Raw genomic sequence first — 22,479 nt, 5'->3', positions numbered from 1 at the left:
AATTATTTATATAAATTTTTAAATACAATTCTATAAATATTAGCAAACCGTTGTTTATGCCTTTGGTGAATAACTTTTTCTTTTCAAAATATGAATAAATAATAATTCTTAAAAAAAATAAGCTAGAAATCAGACTTTAAGAATATATTTGTGTTAATTTTTAAATTTTATGTTCTTTTTACTTGTTTATTATGTAAAAAATAAATTATATATTTTTTTTTTTTAATCTCAGTTTTCAGCATTTCAAAAGGATAAAATCATTATTTTATATTCTAAACTTATAGAATACATTTATTTTTTTTAATCATTTAAATTATATGTTAATTTTTAAATATCTTCTAGTAGAAAAAAGCTGTAATATTCCCTCTTTTTTTTTTAATTCTTGAACATTGTGAAGATTATTTATGTATAAATTTTATACATACAAAAAAAAAAAAAAAAAATAAAAAAAAAAAAAAAAAAAAAAAAAAAAAAAAAAAAAAAAAAAAAAAAAAAGAAAAAAAAAGAAAAGAAATAAAATAATAAAAAGTACAAAGTAATAAGATATAAATAATTAAAAAATTCTAAAACTAAGAAAGCAATAAATAAAAAAAAAAAAAAAAAATAAAGCATAATAAATGAATAATTAATGAAAAAATAGGTCAAGAGGCATTATATATTTTTTTTTCATTTTAAATATATTTTAATTTTTTTTGTAATTTTTATAATTTTTGTTTTGGTTTTTGGTATTTTTTTTTCTTTTTTTCATTTCTTTAATATTTCTTTGTTCAAATATGCAAAGATATTTACCGAAAGTTAGTTTAAGTACCTTTAAAAGGAAAGTAGGTAATAGTGTTAACTACTATTTGTGGAATACTCACTTAAGCAGTTTCTGTACTGACAATAGTAATAATGTGAATAAACTTTTTTATATGAATAAGAAATACATAACACGCTATTGGGCAGAAAGTACTAAAAAGAAAATTCATGATTCAAAAATTAATGAATGGAGAGAACAGTTTAAAATTTTAGCTGATTATGATGATAAAGATTTAATGATATGGAGAGATTCTTTTAATAAAATGGATAGAGATAAGGATAATTATATTTCTCATGCTGATTTACAAAAAAGTGATTGGAGTTTAGAAAAGTATAATTTGTTTCAAAATTATGATATGGATAAAAATAATTTAATTGATTTTGGAGAATATATACAAGCAGTTATTGACATTGACACACAATATTTTAAGAATTTTTTTCAAGGTTTTAGTAAAATTGATATTGAATTGGAATTTCAAAAGTATGCCAGTAAGAGAAATAATTTATATATTTATTACATTAATATAAAAAATAAATAAATAAAATTTGAAAATTTAATTAAATATATATAAATATTGATACAACATTTTTTTTTTTAATTTTTGCATTTAGTTACTGAAAAGGAAAATAATAAAAAAGTAATTCCCTTGTCAAAGTTGATGCAAATGATAAAAGATAAGGAATTTACATGTGTAACAGAAACCGATTCCATTAAATTATTTAAATCAATGGATATGAATAAGGATGGATCAATAGATTTTGAGGACTTTCTTGCAGTATGCACAAAAACTTGATAAGACCTATATATTTTTATTTTATTTTATCTTATTTTATTTTATTTTTAATTTCTTTTACATATATTTAAAGGAAAAATATTACAATTATAAATATATAGAAGTTTATTATTTATTTAATATTATTTTTCTACAAGTTTTATTTAAAAATTTGATAAATTATTACACCAATACTTATTTTATTTATTTTTTTTTTTTTTAGTGGTTAGGAAAAAAGTAAAGTTATCTTTTTAATAAAAAAATGAGGAAACAAAATATATTTTTTTATATTTATACATTTAATAAGTGTTTTATAAAATAAATTTTTACCATCCTAATGTAAATTTTTGTTTAGAATTATATATACTTCTGCATAAAAACAAAACTAAGATGAACATTTTTTCAATGATTTAGATAAATTTCTAATTATAAACAAATAGCTTTTATTCCTTTAATATTTTTAGATATTCTTATTTTACATTTATGGAATTTTACTTTTATTTTAATATATTTTTACCATCTGTTTATCAATTTTTTTTTTTTCTTTTTATTTTTCCTTTTTTAATTATATTTATACTTTATTTTATTTTTTTTTTTAATGGTTATACAACATATATGAACTAATAAAACATCCATAATTTTGTTTACGAAATTGACTATTATTATATTAATAAAATATTTACTAAGAAATGTTACATATTGAAAGATATGCAAAAAAAGTAATTGTATATATGAAAGTAAATGGGTTTAAAAATTTTTTTTTTCAGTAAAATGAACAAAAAAATTCCAAATGAAATAAGGAACATATTGTTAAACATAAATTCGTATATTAATAACATTTAAAGAATACAGCATAAATTAATTTTGTAGAAAGGAAAAAGAAACTATTACTTTTATCTGATTAAATTTTTTTTTTTTTGCTGTCTCTTAATTTTTTTAAAGTAATATTATCATATATATATAAAAAAAAATTCTATAGTCAAAAAATAAAATTATGCAATGTTATTTTATTTCTTATGCGAAAAATAAAAGAGCAATATTTTATTATTAAAAAATAGAGTGTGTAAAATATTATGTGTAACAACAATTTTTATTCAAGTATTAAATAGAAAAAAAACATGAATTTTTAAAAAAAAATAGTTATTGTGCTGAAATAATGTAAATTAATAGACATAATCTTATATTTATAATTTTTTTTTTTTTGTTCATCAATTCATTATTTAACGCAGCTGTTTGTTTTAGGCCTTAGATTTGTTTCATTAAAAAAAAAAAATGATAAGTTTATGAGTCCTGTTTTTTTCTTTAGCATAATTCTCAGATATAAATAGAAAAAAAAAAAAAAGGGGATGAAAAAGAAAAAATTATTCCATGTTAAGGAATTTTATATTCTTAATTACTATATTAAATGAAATCACATTTTAAAACTGAAAATATTATGTAAATGTGTGTCATTTATGTAAAAATAATGTAACTTATTAAAATAAGTCATATATTTACATATAATGGAAAATATATATATGAACAAGTAATAAACTGAGTTCATATAATATTTCTACTTTTTTTTTTTTTTACACACGATTTTTATTTTAAAAAAAAAAAAAAAAACAAAGGTCCTATTGTTCTTTTTCTTTCTATCGAAGTTCTTTTACTTTTTTAATCCTATTATTTATTTAAATTAGCTTTTTTTTTTTTTCTTAAAAAAAAAAATTAGTTATGTATATGTAGAATATTTAAAAGCTTTGCAGACTTAAAATTGGTGTTTTCTTTTAAAATACTGTTTCCTATTTTTTTATCCATATAAAATTTTTCTTAGTCTTATATAATTTACTCTTAATTCTTAGAATTTATAAATAAAAAAAATGGACACAGTATAAAGGAAATAAAAAAATATTTGAGTTTTATAAAAATAGTGCATATTAATGTTGGTGCATGAGATTTTTTTTTTTTTTTCTTAATTCTTTATTAAAATAGAAAAGACTTTAAAAAGATTTGTTTTTATTCATTGTGTTATTTTATATATTTCTATCTTAATAATTTTTATTTTTTTTATTCCTTTTTTCCAGAATATAAATTTATTAAAAAAAAAGTTAACCTAATTTTATGTTTTTTAGTTTGTTTTTATCATTTAAAAGTTTTTAATATAAATATAATTGTAAATTGATATGTTACATAATTTTTATCGAAAATTTTGTTTTTTTTTTATTTTTGAACTATATAAAAAAATTTAATATTTTCTGTCATAAAAATTAAATAAAATAAAGTAAGGGTGATAATACTTAAATCCCTTTCATTCAAGTCTTTATTTGTGCCTTTTTTCTTTTTTTTTTTTTAATTACAACTTTCTTTGAAACTATTTTTATTTGTAACAATGAGTTGTTTATGTTCTTGTTCTGGTGATAATGGAGAAATAAAACTAGATCAGGATTATAAAATGGATATTGTAAGGAATTATATTTTTTTTCTTAATATTGTTTGATGATATACTCTATTTTTATGAATAATCTTTTTTGTACATAATTTATCAATGCAAGTTCTGTTTTATATTAATATTATCTATAATTAAATGAACTATGAATTTCAGTTTATACAAACATGAGATTCATTATTTACAACTACCATTATTTATCTTTTTTTTTATTCTTATTTCATACACATATTTTATTTAAGTAAATATATCTCATAGAAATACTTAAAATTTTGTGGCACTGTCTTATATAAAATTATTATTTCACTTAAAATTTTACTGGAGTTTTTTTTTTATAATAAGTTTATATTTAGTGATTTTTATGTATTTTTTTATTCATTTTTTTTTAGAAAGAAAAGCCATCTGTACCTAAAAATAAAAATGCTTTAGTTAATCCTAACACTGTAATAGAAATAGAACCTGATAAAGATTTAAAGAAGCAAATAACTTTTAGGCCTAAAGTTGATATAATGTTTGATTCAGATAAATGTCAAGCTATTTTAGTTTTAGATATTCCAGGATTTAAAATTGATGACATAGATGTGGAAGTAGGAGATGGAGTATTAACTGTCTCGGGACCTAGATCTCAAGCTGAATTGTTTGAAACATATGGAGACAATTTAGTTTTGCATGCAAGAGAAAGAGAAGTAGGTTATTTTAAAAGAATTTTCAAATTACCCAATAACATTCTTGATGACACAGCCACAGCTATGTACAAAAATGGTTAGTACATTAAAATATACAATGATCCATAAATTTAAAATATTAAATAAATTATATAAAATTGTATATTTTTATTTTACATAAAAAAATAGTTAATGACTTAAATAACAATATAGAACCTATTATGGATTTGTTTTTTTATTTTATATTTTTTATTCTAAAATATTTTACATTTTTCTTTTTTTTTATTATATAGGTATTTTGGAAATAAAAATGGAATGTAAGCAATTCTCAGATGTACATAAAGTTGAAATAACTGAAGGCTGAACTAGAAAAAATATAAAGCAAAAATATAACTCCTATGAAGAATTGAACTATTATAAATAAAACAAAAGAAAAGAAGCATATTTTCAAAAAATTTTAATTTTAACAGATAAAATTGCGTTCTTGTTTAATTAATCAAATTCGTATATATATTTTTTTTCCTTTTTATTTTGTATTATTTTTATTTTATTTTGTTTCATCTCTTTTTTTTTTTTTTTTTTTTTTTTTTTTTTTGCGACTTTTGATTATGAATTTATTTTAATTGGATTTATACTTTTTTTTTAATAAACATTTCTATATAATATATTTTATTTTATCTTTTGCTTTATAATAATTTTCATTGTTTTGATTATATGCCACTCTATTATTATAATTTCAGGTTAGATACCTCAAATGAAATAAGAGATAAATTAAACATGTTAAATGAAAATATTCAAATAATAATATTCATATTAAAAAAAAGTTTTTTTTTATTTGCAATATGCCATTTGTTTAGTTATTAATGTTTTAGTTCTCTTTTCTCTCTTCTATATAAAATTAATATATGTTTTCAATTAGAATATTTCTATATATATTGTTAGACAATAATATTAACTTTTTTATTTTCTTTTATATTAATTTATTTATATGTAATTTTTATTTTTCTTTAAAATTCCATTTTATATATTATTATAGTTGAATAAAAATAATTAATTTCTTATTTTATTAAAAAAAAAAAAAATTCTAAAGTTATTCTACATGTTTTAAGTTTTTTTTTTTCTCTATATATGAATATACATATTTATATATTATTACTTGCAATAAGAATCTATTTAAAAAGGGGAAATCAAATATAAGTAGATATCATTCATAAATCTTATGGAAAGTTAAGATTATGTATCTACAAATTACCAATTATTTTATAAATTTAAAATAAAAAAATTTATAAGATTTTTGGGTTTTAAAAAAAATAAGAAAAAGTATTAAATAAATTTAAAAAAAAAAGGTTTAAAAAAAGTATTTAAAATTAAAAATGTAATATTATAAATAAAAATATGACACTAAAAATGAATATTATAAAAATATATAAAAAATAAATTAGCGTGTATTAAAAGTTAAGAATATACACTTATGTCTCAGCATAAGCATGATGCTTTATCAAAATGATTAAGGTTATATATATTTTTTAAAAATCATATATTAATAGATAAATAAAATAACAATAAAAATAAATAAATATATCTTTATATTATATTTTAGAAGTTAAATAAATTATAATTTTTTTTTTCATAAATATATTTTAAAATAATTAATTTAAAAAAATATTATGTGGAAAATTATGGAGAATTACAAAAATCAAGTTATACAGTTCAATAAAAGGGGTAATATTAAATGTGATTCTAAATGATAATTAATTTTTCATAATTGTATTGTTATACTAATTCCTTAAATTTGTTAAAAATATATTTCATTAAATATTTCTTGTAGTTACTTTTTACACATTTATTCCATAATATTTATTAAGCATAATCATCATATTATATTTTCATATATTAATGATGGTATTTATTTAAAAAAGGTGCATTATATATGTGACTATTTATGCATATATGTTAAGTTTTTGAAAAATGAAGTTTTTGATCTTTTAAAGATACATGAATGGTATCATTTTCTACAAAAGTTTCATTTAAAATACGAACAGCAATTTCAGTTTCTATTTCTGACTGTATAACTCTTTTCAAAGGTCTAGCTCCAAAAGATGGATCATAAGCCTTATCTACAATATAAGAGAAAACAGCATCATCAATGGTAATTTTAAAATTTTTATCAAAAAGTCTATTAGCTACTTTTTTAATTTCTATATTTGCAATTTCTTTTAATTCTTTTTTAGATAAACTATCAAAAATAACATGATCATCAATTCTGTTATAAAATTCTGGTCTGAATGTTTCTCTAACAGATTTCATAACTTGTTCTTTAATTTTTTGTTTTTTATTTGGATCATTAGCTAACTCTAAAATACTCTGACTTCCCAAATTAGAAGTGAAAATAATAATAGTATTTCTGAAGTTAGCAACATTTCCTTTTGTATCAGATAATTTACCTTCATCTATAACTCTTAATAATAAATTGTATACATCAGGATGTGCTTTTTCAATTTCATCAAACAAAATAATGGAATAAGGTTTTTTTCTAACAGCATCAGTTAATAATCCTCCTTGTTCATAACCTACATATCCAGGAGCTGCTCCTATTAATTTACTAATAGAGTGTTTTTCCATATATTCGGACATATCAAAATGAATTACTGCTTCAGGTGTATCAAATAAAACGTCAGCCAAAACTTTAGATAATTCTGTTTTTCCTACTCCTGTTGGACCTAAAAACATTAAAGATGCTATTGGTCTTTTGGGATTATTCATACCAACCCTGGATCTTTGAACTGCTTTCGCAACAATTCTTACAGCGTCATCTTGACCAATTATTTGCTTATGTAACTCACTTTCTAAGTTTAGGATTTTTTCTTTTTCTGATTTTAATAATTTATTTAGTCTAATTCCCGTTGACATACTTACAATATTCACTATATCTTCACTCGTAACTTCATCTTTTAATAATCTATTTCTTTCTGGTATGTCATTCTGGTAATCTTCTTCGGCCTTTTTTAATTGTTTTTCTAAGTCTGGTAAAGTTTCAAATCTCAATTCTGCTGCTCTATTTAAGTCAAAATATCTTTCCGCTTTTTCAATTTCTATTTTGACAACATCAATTCTTTCTTTAATAGCTCTAATGTTGTCGACATAACTTTTTTCAGAAGACCATGAGTCTAATATTTGCTTTTGTTCTTTCCTTAATTCACTCATAATTCTGTCTATCATTTTTAATCTGTTAATTTCCTTTTCATTAATTCTCTTTTTTAAAAAATTTGGACTTTTAGTGTAATCTATGACTTTTTCATTGCTACTATTACTATCAGAATAACTGAGCAAATTTTTTTGTTTATCTCCTAATATGGAAATTTTTTCCATTTCTAATTGTATGAGTTGCTTTTCAATATTTTCTAATTGTATAGGCTTACTAGATAATTGAATTTTGAGATTTGAAGCAGCTTCATCTATAAGATCAATAGCTTTGTCAGGTAAAAATCTGTAACTGATGTAACGGTCTGATAATACTGCAGCTTGTATAAGAGCAGAATCTAAAATTCGAACTCCATGATGTACTTCATATCTTTCCTTTAATCCTCTTAAGATACTAATAGTTTCGTCTACACTTGGTTGTTCGACAAGAATTTGTTGAAATCTTCTTTCTAAAGCTTTATCTTTTTCAATAAATTGTCTGTACTCACTAACAGTGGTAGCACCAATGCATCTTAATTCTCCTCTGGCTAACATAGGTTTTAAAATATTACCTGCGTCAAGAGCTCCTTCTGCAACAGCTCCAGCTCCCACTACAGTATGAATTTCATCAATAAACATAACTACTTGTCCTTCAGCATCCTGAACTTCTTTTAATATAGATTTTAATCGTTCTTCAAAATCTCCTCTATACTTAGCTCCAGCAATTAAAGAGGATAAATCTAGTGAAACTAATTTTCTTCCTTTTAGAGAATCAGGCACATCCCCTTGTACAATTTTTATAGCCAGCCCTTCTACAATAGCTGTTTTTCCTACTCCAGGATCCCCTAATAGAATAGGGTTATTTTTTGTTCTTCTTGATAATATTTGTATAGCTCTCCTTATTTCATTGTCTCTTCCTATGACTGGATCTAGTTTTCCTGCTCTAGCTAATGCTGTTAAATCCCTGCTATACTTTTCTAAAGCTTGATAAGTCATTTCAGGAGTTTTGGAGGTAACTTTTTTCTTTCCTCTAATTTTTTCTACAGCTTTTTTTACTTTTTCATAATTTACGTTATATTTTAATAACCATGGTCTAGTAAATTTAGAATCTTCTGATATAATACTTAATAATAAGTGTTCAATCGAAATATATTCATCATTAAATTCTTTTTTTAATCTTTTACTTGTACTTAAAACGCTTTGCAAAGTTCTTCCTAATATCTTTTGTTCTCCAAATCCACTTGGCATTTTTGGTTGTTTTTTTAAATATTCGTCAATTTCTTGAATTAATAAATCAGTATCTATTCCACTTTCTTTTAATATTCTTTGTGCTAACCCTTCTGGACCATCATTTAAAAGAGCCAATAATAGCATTTCTGCCTCTACATATGCCGAATCATATTTCTCTCCAATTTTATTTAATGAGCTAATTGCTTCCCATGCTTTTTCAGTGTAATCGTCCGAATTTATTGTATATTCTTCATCACTCATGCGAAGAATAAAGTTATTTTTCTTTTTTATACTACTATTATTAATGTTATTATTATTATTATTTTTTGTATAATAATTAAAATCCTTATGAAAAGAATAATCCAATCTTCCCTTAGTAATATATATTTTATTTGCTACATTTTTATTTTCCTTTATTTTTGATTTATAATTTGTTTTTTTTTCTTGTAAAAAATTTTCCTCATTTTTTAGATGATGACTAATAAAAGCATTTTTCTTACTAAAAGAATTAGAAGAATTACCTTTCGAAGATGAAATAATTTGCTTATTTGTAAAAAAAATTATTCTCTTGCTTTCTCTACTTTTCCATATGAAAATACTACCAATTAAAAAAAAGGAAAGAAGAAATGCTTTCAAATTTTTAAAATACATCTTTTATTATAAGGAGGAGAAACGTTTAATCAATATATATATATTTTTTATTTAATAATTCATTCTACTAAAAAAAAAAAATTAATTTCTATAAATATATATATATATATATATATATATATATATATATAAATTACTATAATATATAAAAAAAATATATATTTGACCAATAGAAGATATACATAAAATACATATATCTATCACATATATTTCTATTTCTATTTATTAATATACGCTTTTGCTGTATTTTTTACTATGATTTTTTTTAAACATCAAAATTAAATGAAAAACTATAAAAAATATAAAACATATTGAATTTGAGATCTATAAAGTATTTTTCAAGAAAATTATTTTAATTATAGATTTACTTTTGAGTATTTTTATTTTTTGTTTTATATATTTTTTTTTTTTTATTGTTTTTCTCTTTATATTTTAATTATAGTAAATTTGCTTTAATATTTACATTTTTATTTTATATAAATATATAAATGTATAAATGTATAAGTATATATATTTTTATTATCTCTACTTTTATTTATTTTTTTACTATTTTTTTTTTATATAATTTTTTTTTAGAGAAGTTCTAATAAAGTATCGTATCTATAATTAAAAAAAAAAATTATTTAAAAAAAGATATATTACAAATTATGTATATATAAGAAATTATTCCTTGACAAAATTTTAATAAAATTATAGTGATAGTATATAAAATAATGAAATATCATTATATTTTTTGCTTTTCATAGTATATATATTTTATTTTTATCTGAGATAATCTGAGTAAAGTAGCATTTTTGTATTCTTAATATAATGTAATACTGATATAAATATACTAATTGTAATAAAAAAAAAAGTCAAAAAAAAGAGAAAAAATAGAAAAAAAAAAAAAGATTTAATCATATAATATAAAAGGATAAAAATATATTTTTTAAAACATTTTTTTAAGTACAAATCAGATGAATAAAAGATATTAAGGAATTGAAAAAAACTTAAAAGGGGGGAAAAAGAAAAATCAGTAATTCTTTATAATAAAAGTTTCGTAAAGAATATATTTTCCTCTTTTCTTTCTAATAATTTACTATAAAATAAATTTAATATAAAGTAGAACTATTTATATGATTAAATGTATTCTAAAAAATGTCTATAAAAAGTATATGCTATTTAGGAGAAAATGATGAAGTATTATTTTTTTATTCTACTGAGGAAAATGAAGAAATAACATCTCGATTCGCTATTTATTCTACTTTGAATAATATTAAAAAATTAAGTAAAAAAAAAAAAACTAATGGAAAAAAAAAAAGATTAAAGAATGCATTTTTTTTTTTAATAAAACATGGGATTTATATATATAATTTTATAATGTATAGTTGATTCAAATGAAAAAAAAGGAAATGAAAAGAAATATGATCCATATCTTGGATATGTTGGTATAAATCTTTCTCTGTTTAGTTCGTATAAAAATTATGCTTATGTAATTAAAATTATTGATTTTAAGATTATTTTGACTATTGATGATAATAAAAATAAGTACACCGATGATATCCTTAAAGACGTAAATATTATTTTTATAATGAATAAAATATTATATATTTTCTTTTTTTACATATATATACATATTTATTATGTTTAATTAATTTTATTTATGGCATGGTTACTTTATTAAAACGTTATCCATTTCAATAATTATTATTTAATTATTTTAATGGAATGATTACTGTAATTCACATAATATTTCATATAATTACAGTACATATTTAATAAAAAATATATATATATATAATTATTTAATCTTATTTTTTATTAGATTTTCAAAAGATTACATAAAATTTATGCAGATGCAGTTTGCAATCCTTTCTATACGGAACATTTAGAAACTCCTTCATTTTTAAAAAAAATTAGTAATTAAAAAATTTTTATTAAATACAAAAAAATTAATTTTATTTTTATATTATATGGATCTGTCTTTTTTTTTTTCTTTTCAGAAAAATTAATAGAAACATCTTAGTATAATTTAAGCAAAATTAATTCTTTTAATTGTTATGAGAATACATACTTTTAATCTGTTGCGTCAATAATACCTGTGTCTGACCTGGCATAGGAAGAAAAAAAAAAAAAAAATTATTTATTTTGTTTTTTTTTTGTGTGCATTAAATATATATACATATTTATCTATTATGTGCATGCGTTTTTTTTTTTTTTTTTTCTTAACAATTGAAAAACACATTCAACTTCTGGAAGGTTTGGTGCATCATAGACCTTACAAACTCTTTGATCTCCTTTTCCTTTTCTTAATGATAATCTAACTGTAGAAGCATGACCAATAACATGACCTCCAACTGGAAAAAAAAAAATTATGTATAGATGTATATATTTCTTCATTATTTGCTTTTTTTTTTGAATACATAAAAATAATTAAATATTTTATGAACATTAAGAATAGAAAAAAAAAAAAAAGCTGTGAACAATTGGAACTAAAAAAAGTTTTATTTTTTCTTATTTTGTGTAAAACATAGAAAAAAAGAAAAGATATGTAGTAAATAGAATATTAAAATAGTTAGAAAAAAAAAAAAATTTAATTATAAGAAATTATCAACCTGGTTTCATTGGGTTAGCAATAAATGTCATAGTTGCGCCAGGATCTGACATTACTTGGTTCGTTATTAGAATAGCTATATTAAATTGTTCACCCAATTTAGATAAAATAGACATTGTTTTGTTTAATTTTTGTTGTCTTTCAGACAGTTCACCTGATGTAAAAAAATAAAAATAAATAACATTTAGCATTAATAATTTTTAATTAATTCATTAATATATGTAATAAAAAAAAAGATAATAAATAAAAAAAATTATTACCTCTTCCACTAAAATCAACTCGAAAAAGAGAAATAATAGAATCAACGACCAATAAAGCAAAAGGCTCTTCACACATCTTCGTAATATAAACACAAATAAAAAAAAATATATTTTAATATAAAATAATTTATTTTTTTAAACGTATGAATTTAATTAATTGTATTTTTTCAAAGATAATTTTTTTCCTATCTTTTTATTAAGTAAAGAAAAAATAATAAAAAATTATAAACTTGTGTATGTATAATGCTATGATATTTTAATTACCTTTGCTGCTGATATGGCAAGTAATTGATACAAATGTTCATGTGTAAAAGCTCTAGCATATAAAATATTATCTAATACATCATCTCCATTAAGCCCATACCTTTCTGCTATTTTACATATCTTTTCAGGTCTGAACGTCCCTTCAGTGTCTATATAACAAACCTTTTTTTTCAATTCACAAAATATAAATATATATACATAATTATTTATTTATATATAGTTTTTTATTGTATACTTTTCCATTTCCTCCGTTCATATTTTTTGGTAATTGTGCTGTAACAGTTAAAGTGTGACAAATTTGAGTCTTTCCACAGCGATTTTCTCCAAAGAGTTCCGTAATAGACATACTTTCAATTCCTCCTCCTAATGTCTGATCGAGAACTTTACTCCCCGTTGTTATTTTTAAAACTTTATTTCTTTTCTGAACTAATTGATTAGCTGTAATAAAACTGGAGCAGTTTTCAATTTTTGATGCAACTTCTAATATTTTATCAACTTTTGCTTCAGATATCCCTTTAACATTACATAATTCTTTTTTCGTTGATTGAATTAAAGATAATATTGTACAATATCCACTTCCTTTTAATTTGTTTATATCTGCTGCATTTATGCCTAAATCTTGCAGTTTTTCCTAAAAAAAAAATATAACAGAATATTTATAAAATATTAAACAAAAAGTTGTGTAGAATGTTTTAAATATCCATATATGTGAAATTATATTACAATTTCCTGAAATTGCTGTTCTTTTGTTACTTCATCTTCTATAGCAGTTGCTATAGCAATCTTACTAACAGACTTACTTGCTGGTAAAGTAGACATTTTTACTTATTCAAAAAAAAAAAAAAAACAATAAAAAAAAAAAATAATGAACAAATATAAAAAAAATGTTATAAGCTTGTAATATTTTACTTTTATAAATTAAAACAATAACATTGACTTGAAAAAAAATGAAAAAGTTATTATTTTAAATATACAAGTAAAAGGTAAATATATAAAAAAGAAAAAGACTAAATAAAATTAGTAAGAAAAATTTAGAATTTTTTTTTATATGCTCATATATATATATATATGCATTTTTTTTTTCTTTGTACACAATAGCAATGTTGCAAAAAAAAAAAAAATAATAAAAATAATTAAAAGGTGCGAAAAAAAAAAAAAATATACTATTATTAAAAAGTTTAGTTTAATATTTGGAAAAAATTAGAAAGAATGGAAGACACTGTTAAAGGTATTTTCAAGTATTATATTTTTCATTGAGATTTTGATAGTCTTATTATCGTAGAGAAGTAAAGCGTCAACAAGATGAATAAAATACAACAGAATATTCGTTTTTTTAAAAAAGGATATTACTTTTATAACTTTTTTTTTTATCTTTCCCTTTTAATTTATATATATGCTTGTAATCAAATATTTATAAGTCAGTACTAAGATATTTTATGTAAATGTTTACATGTAATTCAATAAAGTTACAAACATTTAAGAAATACGCGTAATAAAGTAGAAAAATTCAATATATTTTTTTTAAATATGCTTTATTTTCTACTAATATATTGATTCTTTCTTAATATATAATATTATAGTAAAAATTAAAAGAAATTTTCTTTTCATAAATAACATATCATTATAGGACAAAACGTATTAGGTTACAATATCCGGATAATTGGGGTTTTTAAAAAAAAATTGCAGATTATTACTTAATAAAAGTTCCTATTTCATAAATTAATAGTAACCCTGATAATAATGAGAAAGATAACTATAATTCCCATATTTAAAAAAATATAAGTTAATAAAAAAAGAAGAGTTTCAATGTTTTCATTCAAGAATAAATTAATTTTGAAAAATATAAAATTTTTAGTAAAGACATTAAATAAAAAGAAAAGGAAAGAAATATAATAAAATAATACTTTTTAAAATTTTGAAATTAAAAATAATTAGAAATTTATCTTTTTTTTTAAATTTAAACACCGAAATATTTTTTTTGAATACTTTGGTATTCATTATAACTTCTATTTAGAACTTTAATTGAAGAAGTTTTATAAATTTCTAAGATGTAGCATCACATCACTAAAATATAATTTATGTTTTTACGAATAAATATAAAAAAAAAATTACATATAAAAGAAATATATTTAAAAATAAAAAATAGATAAAATACTCTTATGGTTTTTTTTTTATTAGATTACTTAAAAATATAAAATGATAATTATGAATATAACAATTTTTTGTTAATTTTACATATTTATATTAATAGAAAATTCCAAAAAGAGATTATTGAGAGTTTAAAAATAGTAAAAATACAAATATAATAAAAAAAAATAAGTACGTAAAATAATTAAAAAGAACTAAAAAGAGAACTATAAAAGGTAATATAAAATTACTAAAATGAGGATATAAAAAGTAATAAAAAAGTACAAAAAAAAAAATAAGAATTATAAAAAATGTAAAAGTAATAATATATCTGTGTTATTAAAAATATGTATTAATTATTTTAATAAGAGAAGCGTGTGCATAATTTATTTTTTCTATATTATTGTTAATCGATCCTTTTAAGGCAAAGAAAAAAGATAAAAGAGAGAAGATGAATTTAAAAAAAAAGAAAAAAATTATAAGAAAAAAAAAAAATAACAATAATAAAAAAGGATAATTAGATAAAAAAAAGATAAATAATAAAAATTTAATAATTCAAATTAAATCTTTCAGTAGAAATTATATGTTAAAAACCATAATAGATAAAGAATATACAAATTAGTAAAAGATTTTTAGAAAAAAAAAATAAAAAATTAACATGCTAATTTAGATGAAGAAAAAAAGTTTTATATAATAGAAAATATATTATATTTTTACGAAAAAATTGATATATAAATCTTTTTAAAGTATTATTTAAAATTTATATTTTAATAAAAAAGGAAAAAAGAAAGATTTCTACATATGATAATATATTATAATAAGAAGTATTATCTATTTTAATTAAAAAAAAAAAAAAAAGCTACAAATTTTTAAAGAAATATTGTCAAAAAAAAAAAAAAAAAAAATAAATAATAAATTAAATAGATATAAAATAATTAAACATAAAGTTTTTTACTTTTTTTTTTATTAACTGAAATATATAAAATTAATTATTGATATATCCTATTTTAATAACTTAGGGTTTCTATTAATTTTTTAATATTATATATGAATATATAATAATTTTTTTTTCTTCAAATTTTTAAAGAATAACAAAATAAGTTGTCACATATGGGATCATGCCAAAGTACTAGTAAAAATAATGTAGTTGAAAAAAAAGAAGATATTAAGGAGTATGTTGATGTTAATAAGAAAAGGGAAGATTTTGATAAAGAAATAACAAAGGAAGAAAAAGGGGAAATATGCAAGGATAAAAATGAAGAAATAAAAGAAAAAGAAGAGGTAGATGAAGTGGATGGAAAGAAAAAAAAAATAATAATTTTTAATGGAGCACCTGGATCAGGGAAAGATACTCAATGTAGCTTGATTGCAAAAAAATATAATTTTAAAATTCTAACTTCAAGTGAAATATTAAAAAAATATTTAGAAGAAAATAAAGAAAAATTGCATGAAGATTCTAGTAATGAAAATAAATTAACGGATGAAGAAAAAAGTGATTTAGAAATTATAGAAAAATGCATTAATGATGGTTCCTTAGTACCTGATGATACAGTTAAAAGGATTTTTTTTATTAATTTAAATAATTATATAAATAATGTTGAATTTGATGGAATTATAATTAACGGATATCCAAGAACATACGATCAAGCATTATTATTTAAAAATAATAATATTATAGTTAACTCATTAATTAACATAACAGCTACGAAGGAGTGTTTATTGGGGAGAATTAATAGAAGAATCGTTGATCCAGTTACTAATATAAATTATGACGAAAAAATAATAGAATTAATTAAAAAAAAAAGAGGAGGAGAAGAATTAACTGAAGAAGAAGAAAAAATAGTATCACAAAATGAGGGATATAATAATTTAAATGATGAAGATATTAATAGGCTAATAAAAAGAAAAGATGATGAGCAAAATGTTTTTGATAAAAGATTTAATTTATATAAAGAGAACGAAGAAGAAATTCTTTCTGTTTTTAGTGATGTTCGCAAAGATATAAATGGAGAAAAACCTATTAATGATGTTTTTGATGAAATTTCAGAAATAATTGACGATATAATAAAAAATTGAATTTTTATTAATAATTGGAAAATTATTAGTCATATATTAAAATTAAAATTTTCTAAATATATATTTTATAAATTAAAAAAGGAACAAAATTTCTACTATATATTTTTCCGATTATTTAGCATAACGTTGAAAATCAACATAATATGCTATGTACAATTTTTAATATACATATATATATAAAATAATTAAATTATTTTTAATCCGAAAAATGTCTCCCAAATATATATAATTTAAATGTATTTATCTAAATACATATTTTTATTTTTTTCTTAAAATTTTTTGATATTTTTTATGAAAACATAAGCCAAAGTGTCTGTTACGTAATTCGATATATATTTTGAGTGTAGTGTTTTAAAAAAAAAAAGAAATATATAAATAAATAAATATTATATGCTTTTATTTATTTACTGTTTCTTATTTTAATTTTTTTCTCATGAATAATAATATGTTATTTTTAATAAAAATTTTATAAATATATGCATTATATATATATATATATATATATATATATATATATATATATATATAACTACAAATTTTTTCATTATAATTAAACCTGAAAAAAAAAAAAATAAAATAACGAAGATTAATTAAATAGCAAAATGGAAATATGATAATAAAAATAAAAAAGTTAAAATGAGATATAATTTAACTATATATATATTTCAAATAAAATACATAATATTGTAGGGGTATTACTTTTCAATAAAACATACGAAAATATTATCATATCTTTATTATACTATAATAGAAAAATAAAATATAGGAAAATTATTTAAAATTTTTTTTATTATTTTTCAATTCAACTATTTTTAATTTCTTTTTTTTTTTTTGTTAATAATTCTTGTTAGTATATAATAAAGCTAAGATCCACTAATATTATTTCACATATTTTTTTTTTTTTAATTATTTTTTTTGTAAGAAAAGCTAGAACTAAATATATATAATGATACAAGAATATTTTTTTTTTTAAATATAAATCTTAAAAATATAGTGTTAAAAAAAAAAAAAAATGGAAACTATGAAGAATTTTTTTTTTTTAAATAATGAAAATTTATAGAATATTTTTAGAATTTTTTTGATAAATTTAATCAAAAAGAGATAATAATTTTTTATAAAAATTTATAAAATTAATGAACTAGTTTTATGAAATATTTTTTATAATAGCAAACATACTAAAATTTTACTAAAACTAAATATAATTAATTAAAAAAATTTTTTATATTTAAGTACTTAGTATTATTTATGAATCTACATAGAAAAAAGCAAAATGAAACAGAATAAATATAATTTAAAATATTCCTACTCATACAAAATGAATTAAAGTGTTTTTCATAATTTAAAATTTCCACCAATATAAGTTGTATAAAATATATAAAAAAAAAAAAAATGCTAAATGATAATAATTTAACTACATAACAGATTTGATTAGTTTTTATGTAAAAGCAATGTATGATGAATTTGAAAAATTGAATGTGCTAGTTGTTGGATGTGGTGGTCTAGGTAATGAAGTAATAAAAAATTTAATTTATATAAACATAAAAAATATAACTATAGTTGATTATGATATAGTAGAAATAAGTAATTTACATAGACAATTATTTTTTACAACTGATGATATAGGTAAGTCTAAAGTAAACACTATTAGTAGAATATTAGAAGATAAGTATAAAGATGTTACTATTAGAAGCTATTCAAAATATATAGAATTTTTTGATATAAATTTTTTTGAAAATTTTGATTTTATTATTGGTTGTTTAGATAACATAAATACTAGGCTTTATCTTAATAATTTAATTTTTAATTTAAAGAAAGAAATTATATATATAGATGGGGGAGTAGAAGCATTCAAAGGTAGTATCAAAATTATTTCTAGAAAAAGTCAGTTTGCTTGTTTTAATTGTACCATTCAAAATTATTCAAACTATTCTTTTCCTATATGTTCTATTGTTAATAAACCTAAAACACCTGAAGAATGTATATTATATGTTATGAATGTTTTATTTGAAAAAATGAACAGAGAAAAATTGGATAAAGATAATGAAAGCCATATAAAGTGGATACATAAAGAATCAGAAAAAAGGGCTAAGTTGTTTCATATAGATAATTTATCATATTCATTAACAGAAGAAGTGGTAAGAAATTCAATTCCTACAACTACTAGTACATTAATGATAATTTCTTCATTGATAATAACTGAACTTGTCAACATCATTACATATCAAAATAAGAGAAATAATTATAGTGATATTTTATATGTTGGAGATAATGGAATATATATATATTATTATAAAATTTACAAATCTCCTAATTGTGTAGTTTGTAATAAAAAAGAAATAGAGTTAATTTTTAGTAGGATAGATAAGTTAAGTAAACTTGTTGGTTTTATAAAAACAAAATATAATTCAAAGAATATTAATATATCTTCTGATTCTTCTATATTATTTATATCATCTAAATACTTTAAAAAAAATTATGAAGAACAATTAAATTCAACATTTCAGCAATTAATAGATAGAGGAGAAATAACAGAAGGTAAATTCTTAAATATTCAAACAGAAAAATATAATTTTATTTTATTTCTTAATTTAGTTTAAAATTAACTCTTATTAATATTCATATTATGCTTATACATCAAATATAAATTTTTTTATATTTGTTTATTTTTTATTTGCAAAGTTGTGTATATATTTATACACACACAAAAAAAAAAAAAAAAAAAAAAAAAGGATTATCTCATTCTTAAATTATTTATATATTAAAAATAATACATATATAAGGGTAAGTAAAAATATATACGTTAATAAAATAATTGTATTAAAAAAATAATTTAGGATATAAGTTTGATATATTTTTATTTATTATTATATAGCAATTAAACTTTTTTTTTTTTTATTAAGAAAAATAAATTATATATGTAAATGCTACTAAAAATAAATGTATAAATTTTTTTTCTATTCTTTGAGTTTATATTAATTTTATGATTTCTTTATTCATTTACTTTTTAAAAAAGATTCTTGACATTTTATAAGTATTTATTTCTATATTATTTTATTTTAGCTTCAATTTTTTTTTTTTTTTTTTGTTCAAATTTAAAAATAAAATTGAAAAAAAAAAAATAAAATAAAATAAACTAGAAGATAAAAATGAGTTATTACTTTTTGTTTTTATGAAAAATATGTAATATTAAGAGATGTTTATTCTTTATAACAAAAATACTTAATGAATAGAAGTTTTTTTTTCTTTTTACAATATTTCGTATTAATTTTTTTTTTCTATTTTTGTAAAGGGTATAAAAAAAAATATAATAATGCATCTTTTTTTATTTCACTGAGTTCTTTCTATAATAACGATAAAAATCATTTTATCAGAAAAAAAAAAGGAAATAAAAATAATGAAATAAGTAATTTTTTTTTAAATTATACAAATAAACATAATGAAGGTAAACAAATAAGACAAAAGGATATTTTAGGTTATATTTCAAATAATGAAGTATTGAAAATTGATTATTTAAAAGATGGAAATTTAAGAAATGAATACTTAAATAAATTGCTGAGTAATAAAGAGACAATATATGCTCTCAGTTCAGGTAATGTATTAAGTGCTATTAGTGTAATAAGAATATCTGGTGAATTAAGTAAAATTATTTTAGAAATTTTGTTACATAAAAATTCGAAAAACAATTTGATTAATTTTATGAAAAATACTAGAAATAAAAGAAATACTGAAAACTATGAGATTAAAAGAATGAAGAAAAAAAGTGAGTATAGTTTGGATGAAATCATTAATTTAAAGAAAAATTTTGAAACGAGAAAATTATATATGGGAGAGTTGTATGATAACGATAATAATATGATTGATAAAATTATGTTTAGTTATTTTGAAAATCCCAAATCATATACTGGTGAAGATGTTGTAGAAATTTATTGTCATGGAAATCCTTTTATAGTAAAGGAAATTATGAATGAAATAAATAATTTAAATGAGTTATTTTATAAAATTTTAAAAGAAGAAAAAGAAAATTATTTCTATAATGAATCCAATTATAATGATATAAGTGATGAAATAAAAGAAAAATTATATGATTTAAATGATTTCATAAAAATACGAGAAAGTAAAAAAGGAGAATTTACTAGAAGAGCTTTTGAAAATAATAAAATGAATATGCTAGAAGTAGAAGGATTAAAGGAACTATTATACTGTAGGCAAAAAATACAAAAAAAAATAGCTTTAAATTATTTGAATGGTTATGCTAAAAATATATATTTGAAACTAAGAAAAAATTTAAAAAAATTATTAGTATACACTCAGTTTAAAATTGATTTTGAAGATGAGCATACTTCTACAGAGAGAGAAAGAATCAAAATTAATAATTTTTTTGATGAGAAGGTAAATGATTCTATAAAGAGTATAAAGGCAATTTTAAAAAAAGAAAATGTAGAGGATTTATCTAATTCTATTGATGTATTAATTTTTGGAAATGTTAACTCTGGAAAAAGCACATTAATGAATTTTATTTGCAATGATAATATATCAATTGTAACTAAAATAAAAGGTTCTACTATAGATATAATACAAAAAAATATTCAAATTGAGAACAATTCTTATAACTTATGTGATTCAGCAGGAATGATTACTAATATTATGAGTAAACCCTATTATTCAAAAGAAGGTATGATGGCAAGTGAAGAGTTTTTTTTAAAAAAAAAAAAAAAAAAAAATATTCATAAAAAGTTAGAATTTATTGGAATTAAAAAAACTTTGACATATTTAAAAAAATGTTCGTCTGCTTTTATTTTAATAAATATAGAACATTATGTACAGGATTTGAAAAATATCATCTCTATTTTTAATGAATATTTTAATGTAACTAAAAAGAAAAAAAAAAAAATCCCATATTTTTTTTTATGTGTAAGTAAATGTGATTTAAAATTGTCAAAGTCATACAAAAGTATAAGAAAGAATATAAAGAGAATAATCCTTAAATACTTAAATATACATATTTTAAAAAAAATTAGTAAGAAAATATTTTTTATTTCTTCTAAAAAAGGATATAATATTGACAAAATGTTAAGGTATTTTAATAAAAAGATGATGAAAAAAAGAAACATTGGATATTCAAAAGAGCAAAAAATTATTTTTTTGCCATTTGAAAGACACAAAATTTATTTAAAAAAATCATTGAAACATTTATTTTTTATAAAAAAAAATAAAGAAAATTTAACTTTCGATATTATAGCTGAAGAGATAAAGTTAGCTGTTAATTCTCTAAATCAAATTATTGGAAAATTTAAAAAGGAGCAAATTTTAAATAAAATATTAGAGAATTTTTGCATTGGTAAATAAATTTTAAATAACAAAAAATCTTTAAAGGGATATAGTATAAATACGCATATACTTAAAAATAAATATATAAAAGTTTTAAAAAAAAAGGTTA

General features: G+C 19.2%; 8 protein-coding genes across 8 annotated transcripts; 6 read left to right on the top strand and 2 right to left on the bottom strand.

The window, feature by feature from the left end:
• Positions 1 to 773: 773 nt before the first annotated feature.
• On the top strand, positions 774 to 1,812 carry PRELSG_0507600 (conserved Plasmodium protein, unknown function; the record flags this gene model as incomplete). Its single annotated transcript, XM_028675327.1, has 3 exons — positions 774 to 1,287; positions 1,411 to 1,574; positions 1,795 to 1,812. 3 exons carry the CDS (start codon positions 774 to 776, stop codon positions 1,810 to 1,812), a joined length of 696 nt encoding a protein of 231 aa, XP_028531927.1.
• Positions 1,813 to 3,939: 2,127 nt separating this feature from the next.
• On the top strand, positions 3,940 to 5,025 carry HSP20 (small heat shock protein HSP20, putative; the record flags this gene model as incomplete). The annotated part of the gene is made up of 3 exons (XM_028675326.1): positions 3,940 to 4,011; positions 4,386 to 4,758; positions 4,955 to 5,025. The coding sequence occupies 3 exons, from the start codon at positions 3,940 to 3,942 to the stop codon at positions 5,023 to 5,025; spliced, it is 516 nt and encodes a 171-aa protein (XP_028531926.1).
• A 1,589-nt stretch (positions 5,026 to 6,614) lies between these two features.
• Positions 6,615 to 9,722, bottom strand: ClpB1 (chaperone protein ClpB1, putative; the record flags this gene model as incomplete). The annotated part of the gene is made up of 1 exon (XM_028675325.1): positions 6,615 to 9,722. The coding sequence occupies one exon, from the start codon at positions 9,720 to 9,722 to the stop codon at positions 6,615 to 6,617; it is 3,108 nt and encodes a 1,035-aa protein (XP_028531925.1).
• A 1,137-nt stretch (positions 9,723 to 10,859) lies between these two features.
• TRAPPC2L (trafficking protein particle complex subunit 2-like protein, putative) lies at positions 10,860 to 11,727 on the top strand (the record flags this gene model as incomplete). The annotated part of the gene is made up of 4 exons (XM_028675324.1): positions 10,860 to 10,989; positions 11,090 to 11,274; positions 11,527 to 11,620; positions 11,705 to 11,727. 4 exons carry the CDS (start codon positions 10,860 to 10,862, stop codon positions 11,725 to 11,727), a joined length of 432 nt encoding a protein of 143 aa, XP_028531924.1.
• A 50-nt stretch (positions 11,728 to 11,777) lies between these two features.
• On the bottom strand, positions 11,778 to 13,658 carry DMC1 (meiotic recombination protein DMC1, putative; the record flags this gene model as incomplete). The annotated part of the gene is made up of 7 exons (XM_028675322.1): positions 11,778 to 11,811; positions 11,932 to 12,058; positions 12,317 to 12,469; positions 12,576 to 12,651; positions 12,840 to 13,001; positions 13,075 to 13,470; positions 13,563 to 13,658. The coding sequence occupies 7 exons, from the start codon at positions 13,656 to 13,658 to the stop codon at positions 11,778 to 11,780; spliced, it is 1,044 nt and encodes a 347-aa protein (XP_028531923.1).
• Positions 13,659 to 16,076: 2,418 nt separating this feature from the next.
• AK2 (adenylate kinase 2, putative) lies at positions 16,077 to 17,042 on the top strand (the record flags this gene model as incomplete). Its single annotated transcript, XM_028675321.1, has 1 exon — positions 16,077 to 17,042. The coding sequence occupies one exon, from the start codon at positions 16,077 to 16,079 to the stop codon at positions 17,040 to 17,042; it is 966 nt and encodes a 321-aa protein (XP_028531922.1).
• A 1,448-nt stretch (positions 17,043 to 18,490) lies between these two features.
• On the top strand, positions 18,491 to 19,639 carry PRELSG_0507000 (ubiquitin-activating enzyme, putative; the record flags this gene model as incomplete). Its single annotated transcript, XM_028675320.1, has 1 exon — positions 18,491 to 19,639. The coding sequence occupies one exon, from the start codon at positions 18,491 to 18,493 to the stop codon at positions 19,637 to 19,639; it is 1,149 nt and encodes a 382-aa protein (XP_028531921.1).
• Positions 19,640 to 20,264: 625 nt separating this feature from the next.
• Positions 20,265 to 22,388, top strand: PRELSG_0506900 (GTPase, putative; the record flags this gene model as incomplete). Its single annotated transcript, XM_028675319.1, has 1 exon — positions 20,265 to 22,388. The coding sequence occupies one exon, from the start codon at positions 20,265 to 20,267 to the stop codon at positions 22,386 to 22,388; it is 2,124 nt and encodes a 707-aa protein (XP_028531920.1).
• Positions 22,389 to 22,479: the final 91 nt, after the last annotated feature.

Source organism: Plasmodium relictum, assembly GCF_900005765.1.
Source record: "Plasmodium relictum strain SGS1 genome assembly, chromosome: 5".
Taxonomy (NCBI): Eukaryota; Apicomplexa; class Aconoidasida; order Haemosporida; family Plasmodiidae; genus Plasmodium; species Plasmodium relictum.
This window is presented reverse-complemented; position numbering and strand designations above follow the sequence as displayed.